We start from the raw sequence: 8,367 nt of genomic DNA, 5'->3' as shown, positions 1-8,367 counted from the left end.
AGAACCGATTGAGCAGTTTTGAGGTAAAATAAAAGAGTAATGGAGGTACATAAAGAAGAAAGTTTATTTTCCTAGAGGTTAGCATAACATACCATTTAGAATACTTATGTTTTGAAAACAATATCTGGAAGATGGGGGCCGTTGGCTCCAACACACTGTTGGTCGTTTGAGTCATTCTCAGAGTAGGGATTAACCATGACAGTGAATTCCGATTGCTATGCTGCAATGTTGCAAAATTCCTTGCAGCCCATGATGGAAAACATTGATGAAAATGAAGCATTGGGAAACGTGTGGTTCCAGCAGGATGGGGCTACAGCTCACACAGCCCGAATATCACTCAATGTTTTGAAATGAATGTTTCCCGGATATCTGGTTTCACTGAGGGGTGATTTACAGTGGCCTGTGAGGTCACCTGATTTGAGCATTTGCGATTTTTTTCTTTGGGGACATCTAAAAGAAAGAGGTTCAGAAGTTGCCTTCACACCCTACCACAGCTAAGGGAACGGATTATTGCAGCAGAGGTTATGGCCATACCTTGCCATATGTGTGAACGTACTGTAGGAAACTTCCGAGAACAACTCCAACAGTGTGATGCAGCTAACAAACCCCATCTTCCTGATATTGTTTTCAAAACATAAGTATTTTAAATGGGATGTTATGCTAATCATGAGGAAAATAAACTTTCTTCTCTATGTACCTCCATTACTCTTTTATTTCACCTCAAAACTGTTCAATCAGTTCTGTCCCACCCTTTATAAGCTAGCTAACACATTTAAATTGTATATTGTAATCAATATACAACAAATGGTCAAATATTTAGACTACTACTTAAATTCATACTCATAAGTGATCTTGAATTTCTGCACTGCGTTCAATTAAGCAATTTGTAAAATCATAAATTTAAAATGGGTTCTAACTTTTTCAATTTAATTCTGAATGAGTTGCATCTGTTGAATTCTAATAGGGATCATTAATTTTTGCATCGTATTTTTGAAAATCAAGTATATATTGCATTTCTTTTAAATTAAAAACATTCTTTTACATAAAAAACAATGATTTTTTTCTTACAGCTTCTTTGATAATTGATGATCTCACTCATATAACTTAATATTTTAAATTTAATGATTTTGTCATTTCGGTGACTAAACTTTCTTTGGTTCATTAAAATAAAATAATTACATACTGCTTATAAACAACCAACGTTTTCTAAAAGATACAAGACGTTCGAAAACTTGCCATGGGAGACAAAATCATTCAGGATTTGAAGTGAAGTTATTAAGACAAATTCAACATTATAGGGTGAAAACATGAATAAATTCGTATTTAGAAGCATATCAATTGGTGTTTAAATTTTGAAACAATTTTCCATCATTTAAATGTCACTGTGAAATGTGGATCAAATCTATTTATTATGAAATTGAACTTTACAAGACCAAAACAAGGTGTCTGGCACTGTCTTGTCTAATGTCAACAGTCAACACAATGTTGCCATATGCCGTGAAAGATTTGCAGTTTATCTCATCATTCCGTGTGGATTCGAGAACTTTGTTGGTATTGGTGACATCGTGAGAATTTTCTGCAAAAGTTTACATAATTTTTATTTTTATTTTGGAACATATTCATTACAAAATTTGTCGATACGGATACATGACTAGTGTATGTATTGGAGGGAAGAGTCGCCGACTTTTCATCGGTTTTCGAACCACACGCAAGCGAGTTAAAGGAAGTGCAGCTGTCTGGGTGTCCGCAGTTTCTGACAAGCTCAGTGTAAGAGTATCAATTGTCACTTCGGTGGAAAGTGTAAGGTGGTAAATTTTTTGATGCATTTTCTTTTGTTAACATGATAATATATTACCTATACAGAATTCCATACTGCAGCTTGGAACGAGCTGTGTGTGCCCAATTCAAGTTGTGTTGGAATTAGTTTTTATGTGTCTAAATCCGTTTCTTTACTTAATCATCTATTAATTTATTTACCACTTGAAATCAGCAAATATAAGTATACTTAAAGGATTTATAATATATTCACAGACGTATTTAAAAGTCTCAAACCGTAATATTCTTTCTACACAAACAGTTTATCACTATTTGGTAGAGCAAGGCCAACTATCAACTTTGACACATTTTTTGATGATCTCACTGGGTGGCATGCACTGTCTCTCTTTGGATCTCAAAATTTTCCCGCCAGATGGCCCAAACCTAGTGTTTTGGCAATAGTTTGGCGCGCAAAGGCATGACGGCACTATTTCAACCATCAACGAATGCGTGGAACTAAGACAAAGCTTAATATAAAGGAAAAACTAGAGAGGTGTCGGAATTACCCACGATGTAGGAATATACCACGTTTACCCTAGGCCCAACAGGGACAACACATACTCCCTCTTTCAGTTTAGCATCAAATAGATAAGGAAACTCAAGAGTCAAAACTAATTTTAAACTTGAGCACTTATAAGTAAGGTCCCATAAGGATCTACTAAACTTTGTCTGTGAACATTTTCATCTCTGAAAATTAGAGCCTTTCTGATTGGCCATGTCTGCCTTACAAAATGTTGTTTCCTGGGGCTGGCTTGGCTATTCCATTCTCAGAGTCAGAGAAAACCAGAAAACTTTATGTAACCTCTTTTTACAACACTTCTCTTTAACTTCACTTCTTGTCTGTCTGTCTGTCTGTCTGTCTGTCTGCTACAAATCTTGTAATCAAAATTTAATACACTTCTACTTATCCTATCGATCTGAAATTTTGCACACTTGTGTGAAGTCAGAGGTAAAAATTTATATATTAAAAAAATTATATATATTAAAAATGTCCAAATAAATTTTTTTAATTTTCGAAAATTAGATGAGAAATTCATTGTACATCTGTAAGATTGAAGATACTGGATTCTTTGGAAGTGTTGTCTTTAAAAAGTAATTTTTAAACGTATATTATTTGACTTACTAACATGATTGATAATAACTCTTGATATCCTTGAAATTAGTCCATTGCTGGCCAGAGCAGGTGAGTAGCTAAGCTTATAACTGCTCTATTGACAACAAAATCAAGATTTTACTATTGAGAATAAAATGAGTAGAAACATGTAAGTAATGTACATAAATGTATTGTTTAGTAACATGTTCATAAATGAATCCATAATTCAGACTGAATTGACCTATCATGGAGGAGGCTATAAACATAAGAAAATTGTATGCATTCTAAACATGAAAATAAGAAATTCTCACTTGAAATTTATGAATTATCTAAGAGACTAAGTAAGGTGATGAAATTATTTTGCTATTTATACTGTAATCAGTACCTACAGGCTACATAAAATTCTGTTGAATCCACTAGTTGAATATGTGACAGTTTTCCCATTAGCTTTGGAAGTTAGGAGTCATGGTTACCATCAGCATCAAACAGGGTAATAAGAGACATGTGGAGTAATAAGGGACAGTCCTCTGTCCTTTTGTAGAAATGTTGTAGCAGCTAAACTAATCAAAATAGTGCAAACTAAAACTAGTGGCATAAAGTCCAACATTTTTCCTATCTATGTAGCTTAAAAAAGGTTGAGAAATCATACATTTACTCCGTTTGAAAATCTATGAAAAAAGTGTGAAAAAAGAGATTTGGGAAAACTTCCTCTGTAAGGTCTATAGCAAAAAAACTATTTGCTGTAAGCCTGTATTAAAAAATCTTACTTGCATAAAATTTGCACACCAAAACAGGTGTTGGCTCAAAAACGTGATTGACAGAATTGCGTAACTCAGTCCAAAAAAAAATTGCGGCTATTCCCACAAGACCGGGCAATAAGGGTCTTACGGGACACCCCTAAAAATGCATTTTCAGTAGAACCTTGTTTAACAAAGGCTCCAGTTAACTAAAAATCAATTAAAAACAAAGGATTTTGATTACATTTACCTTGCTTACCAAAAAAATTTAACTTGTCAAAAGATTAATGCATCATGGACCATCACAAAATTGCGTATAGAATGTCATAGATTGAATTGTGTACCGGGCAACATAGAATGAAAAGTAATTGACCTAAATTATGATTTATTTCTCCATAAAATGTTATGCTTGTCACTAAAATATTCCTTTCTGTTTGAGGTATGTTTTTTATGATCTATTGTTTCACTTGACCCAATTAAAATGGTGCAAAATTGCAAGCCATTCTGTAAGCATACAGATACAGAAGAAATGCTTTACGGCTGTTGATATGAAGCTTGCAGTGGAAAAGGTCATTGTCATTCTCAATGGCTTGTCCATGGATACAAAAGTATCACATCAATAATACGGTAATGTATGGATATATATGGTTTTATTATCGATAAAGGAAAAACAAGTAAAAATTGGAGAAAATGTCATTCTACATTTACATCATCTACACTTGAAAAAAAGGACTTCAGCATACTGTTCAAAATTGATGAGTACACTCTACATGCTTCAAACATTTTAAAATTAAGTTTTATTTCAATTGTCCCTTTTTGCCCCATTTCCAGGGGTAATTTGGGAGGCTTTTATTTTACATCTGGTACCTTATGAATGGTATATGGAATTTTTTGCCGCTGCCATATAATAGCCCTTGCAAAGATCTTTAAAATGAGCCCCAACTCATTTATGAAATGTTTCATGGTAAGAAGTTATTGACAAAAAACGCTTAAAAGCATTCCTTCTTATACTGTTTGATAGGATATATTATTATGAGTGAATCCTATAAACCAATACCGTATGTCAATCTGAAATATTGTCAAAATGAAATAATGAATGCAGGTAAAATGATATTTTTATGGGCAATTTTCTATTTTTATAAAAAAATTAGGCAAGGGGAATAAAACAGGTGAAATTTACCTCAAGTACATGCATTGTCTAATTTACATGTGGCATCTGCCAGATTTTCCCAAATGGCTGTTATGCAAAGTTTGGCTATTGTGTTGCCAAGATCATGTTTTTAGGCCCAAAAAGCCACCAGTATCATCAGGATTTGTTGCAAAACCATCTAAACTTATAAAAAAGTTTACCAAAAATTCACCTTATAGGTATATATACTAAAAGAGAAATGGTAATATCTTCTGAAAACCTAAGATTGATGTTGATGTGTTGCCAAGATCTTCATCATGCTCTCTGCACCTTCCACTAAAAATCATAGTTCTGACCGGGCATGGAAATTTTACACTGTCAATGACACACAAGCAACCCCTCTGCAGCTACTGCACTAAACTTGCTGCTTGTCAGAACAAGATGCACAATACTAGTCTAAATTATGTAGGTACAATTTGTAAGGTTTGATTGCCATATAATAATTAAAATGCTTAGAAGAAAGTTGTGACTCTGGTAGGAGTTGTTCCTAAGATTTGTTAACAAATAAATCTTTTCTTTTGAAGGCTGGCTTCAAAATGAATGCTTTGGCCAAGCTAGTAGCATTTATGGTATTTTCCAGGCCTTTTCAGAGCTTTCCTGGCAGTTTTGACTTCCATGAAACCCCCTCCTCTATTATCACCTTCCTATTTTCTGCTATCAGTAATTCTGACACTCTCTTCTGCCTTTCTTCCCACCTCTTCTGCCTCTCTACTCCTCTTCTGCCTCTCTTCTCCTCTTCTGCCTCTCATCTCTCCTCTTCTGCCTCTCATCTCTCCTCATCTGCCTCTCTTCCCTTCTCATCTGCCTTTCTTCCCTTTTCTTCTGCCTCTCTTCCCTCCTCTTTTGCCTCCCTTCCCTCTTTTGCCTCTCTTCCCTTCTCATCTGCCTCTCTTCCCTTCTCATCTGCCTCTCTTCCCTTCTCATCTGCCTCTCTTCCCTCCTCATCTGCCTTTCTTCCCTCCTCATCTGCCTTTCTTCCCTCCTCATCTGCCTTTCTTCCCTCCTCTTTTGCCTCTCTTCTCTCCTCTTTTGCCTCTCTTCCCTCCTCTTTTGCCTCTCTTCCCTCCTCTTTTGCCTCTCTTCCCTCCTCATCTGCCTTTCTTCCCTCCTCTTTTACCTCTCTTCTCTCCTCTTTTGCCTCTCTTCCCTCTTTTGCCTCTCTTCCCTCCTCATCTGCCTTTCTTCACTCCTCTTTTACCTCTCTTCTCTCCTCTTTTGCCTCTCTTCCCTCTTTTGCCTCTCTTCCCTCCTCATCTGCCTTTCTTCCCTCCTCTTTTGCCTATTTTCCCACCTCTTTTGCCTCTCTTCCTTCCTCATCTGCCTCTCTTCCTTCCTCATCTGCCTCTCTTTCCTCCTCTTCTGCCTTTCCCTTCCCTTCCCTTTTTGGTGATATTGCTGTTCCTCTCACCAAACAAAATAAGTGGATCTGCACTTGGGAGTATCACCTTTACCATATTTTTCAGAAGTTTAACACAGTAGCTTATACCTACCAAGATATCAATTTTGCCATAAACTTATTCAGCCTCTTAATTTCAGGTCAGTGTTATTATGTTGCTTTGATAGTAGTTATAATTCCAGAACAATATTGACCAGAGAAAGTGAAATATTTATTAGATAACATGACTGCCATTGAAACACTTGTTAGCATGGGCTTCTCGGAAAAATCTGCGTGAGTATTTAATTTTAAAAGTATGAGCTCGAGTTAAATTATTGCCAATTTAGGTGAATATTTTGTGTACATAGAAAAATTTCAAATTTAATTTGGTTTTTGCCAAAGGTTTGAGAAATTTTATTTCATATTATTTGGTATACAGAAATATCTTACAACCAGGGTTGGCAGTGATTAAATCAAAATGATTAAATCATGTGATTAAATCACTTGATTTTTTTATAAAAAAATCATGATTTTTTTGATTTTTTCGATTTTTTTGATTTTTTCATATATTTAAATATATTGAGTGGCAGTCTTTAATTTATATTAAGGTATTGTTATTCATGGTTTAGTATAAATGTACTATAAATGACAAATTGGTATATAAACTTGTTGCCTTTAGTGTGTATTGGGTTCCAATAAATTGAATGTTTTTGGTGCATCAAGTGTGCAATACATTGTATGTAGCTAGCAGCTTAGCTAATTCTTACTTTCTAGTGGATCTATTCTAGTGGATCTAGTGGATCTATTGATAGCGCTGTGCACTGTGCTATCAGCTACCTATCTGTTATGTGACTCTTCAATGTTTAGAAGATCTGCATTCCTGAAGTGTTTTTGTATATTGAAGCCAGTTAAATGGTCAATATTTAGCTTATTACCTTGCTCCATACAAACTTTACAAAGCTGATGAATAGACATAGTACCAATAATTGTTTACCCAAAAATCCCTAAGTGATAAACACCACCTTGGCCTTTTGGCCATTATTGAAGGCAATAAGTGCCCTTTTTAGCCATCCATTATGATCCATATACTGCTATTGTTAGTGGGCTAATTGCAACATAAAAAAGAACACTTCAAAAAGACAAAAAAGTTGAAAAAATCAAAAAAATCAAATAAATCAAAAAAATCATGAAAAAATCAAAAAAATCATTGATTTTTGATTTTTTTGATTTTTTTTAAAAAATCAAAAAAATCGCCAACCCTGCTTACAACATAACAGCAACTGTGTTCACAATATGCAAGCCTGCTCTCATTAGTTGCAATGCTGCCAGGTTCAACTAAAAAATGCAATATGTGAAAAAGGTCTGCTGTATCAGCAACTTGAAGCTTTTGTGTTTTTGAACCCAAGATTTATTTAATAATCTATATTTATAGTTCATTTTTACAGAGCCCATGCCATAAAAGTTACTGGCAACAAAGGAGTTGAGGAGGCCATGGAATGGCTACTGGCCCATGCTGATGATCCTGCGCTGCAGGAGTCGGTGGCTGGTACAGATGACAACACGAATCCTGCTACGCCCAGTGCTGCTGCTAGTGGAGATGAAGCTGAAGGTTCCACTCCAATGGAGACAGGTATTCATTAGTGCATTGCTTATTTTAATTTAACTAAAATTTAATCTCAATTTGAATATTTTGACATTTAATTCAAAGATAATGTTGTTTGATAAGCAGAGGTGGGCAGTAGCGCGCTACATGTAGCGGCCGCTACATTTTCAGTAGCGGTAGCGGTAGCGGCTCTACATTTAAGGCAATGTAGCGGTAGCAGTAGCGCTCGCTACATATTTAAGTAGCGATACGAGGTTTTGCCGCTACAGCGCTACCGCTACATTTATAGATAAAGCCTTTAGATTTTACTTAAGGGGACCGGCCACCCTCCAACAAAACTTTTTTGTTTACAGACGGATCGTTTTGAAACTTGGTACACATATGTAAAACAGAAATCTAAGACCTTTTTGTTCATGTAAATTTAAAAAAATGAAAGAAAACGTGGAATTAATAGAAAACGGCAATTAAGGGGTACTCTAAAAAAGTTTATAACTTTTGCAAATCACATGCTACAATGTCGAGACACATATCATTCGATTTGTAACAACAATATCT

General features: G+C 35.3%; 2 protein-coding genes across 3 annotated transcripts in view; both read left to right on the top strand.

The window, feature by feature from the left end:
• Positions 1-5,519: 5,519 nt before the first annotated feature.
• On the top strand, positions 5,520-6,224 carry LOC108665187 (putative uncharacterized protein YKL083W; the record flags this gene model as incomplete). The annotated part of the gene is made up of 1 exon (XM_018151919.2): positions 5,520-6,224. A coding segment is annotated over one exon (705 nt), but the record flags the coding sequence as incomplete, so codon positions are not given.
• Positions 6,225-6,292: 68 nt separating this feature from the next.
• Positions 6,293-8,367, top strand: part of LOC108665190 (UBX domain-containing protein 1) — a 7,570-nt gene continuing 5,495 nt past the window's right edge. The window contains exons 1-2 of one of the 2 annotated variants that reach the window (XM_018151922.2): positions 6,293-6,503; positions 7,655-7,839. In XM_018151922.2, the coding sequence (XP_018007411.1) occupies positions 6,454-6,503; positions 7,655-7,839 (235 nt within the window). In that variant the 5' untranslated portion in view covers positions 6,293-6,453. Of the gene's footprint in view, positions 6,504-7,641; positions 7,840-8,367 lie in introns of both variants that reach the window. The other variant, XM_018151923.2, reaches the window with a different exon arrangement.

This window comes from Hyalella azteca, unplaced genomic scaffold, assembly GCF_000764305.2.
Source record: "Hyalella azteca isolate HAZT.00-mixed unplaced genomic scaffold, Hazt_2.0.2 contig11943, whole genome shotgun sequence".
Classification (NCBI taxonomy): Eukaryota; Metazoa; Arthropoda; class Malacostraca; order Amphipoda; family Hyalellidae; genus Hyalella; species Hyalella azteca.
Note: the sequence above shows the minus strand (reverse complement) of the source record. Positions and strands in the feature narration are given on the sequence as shown.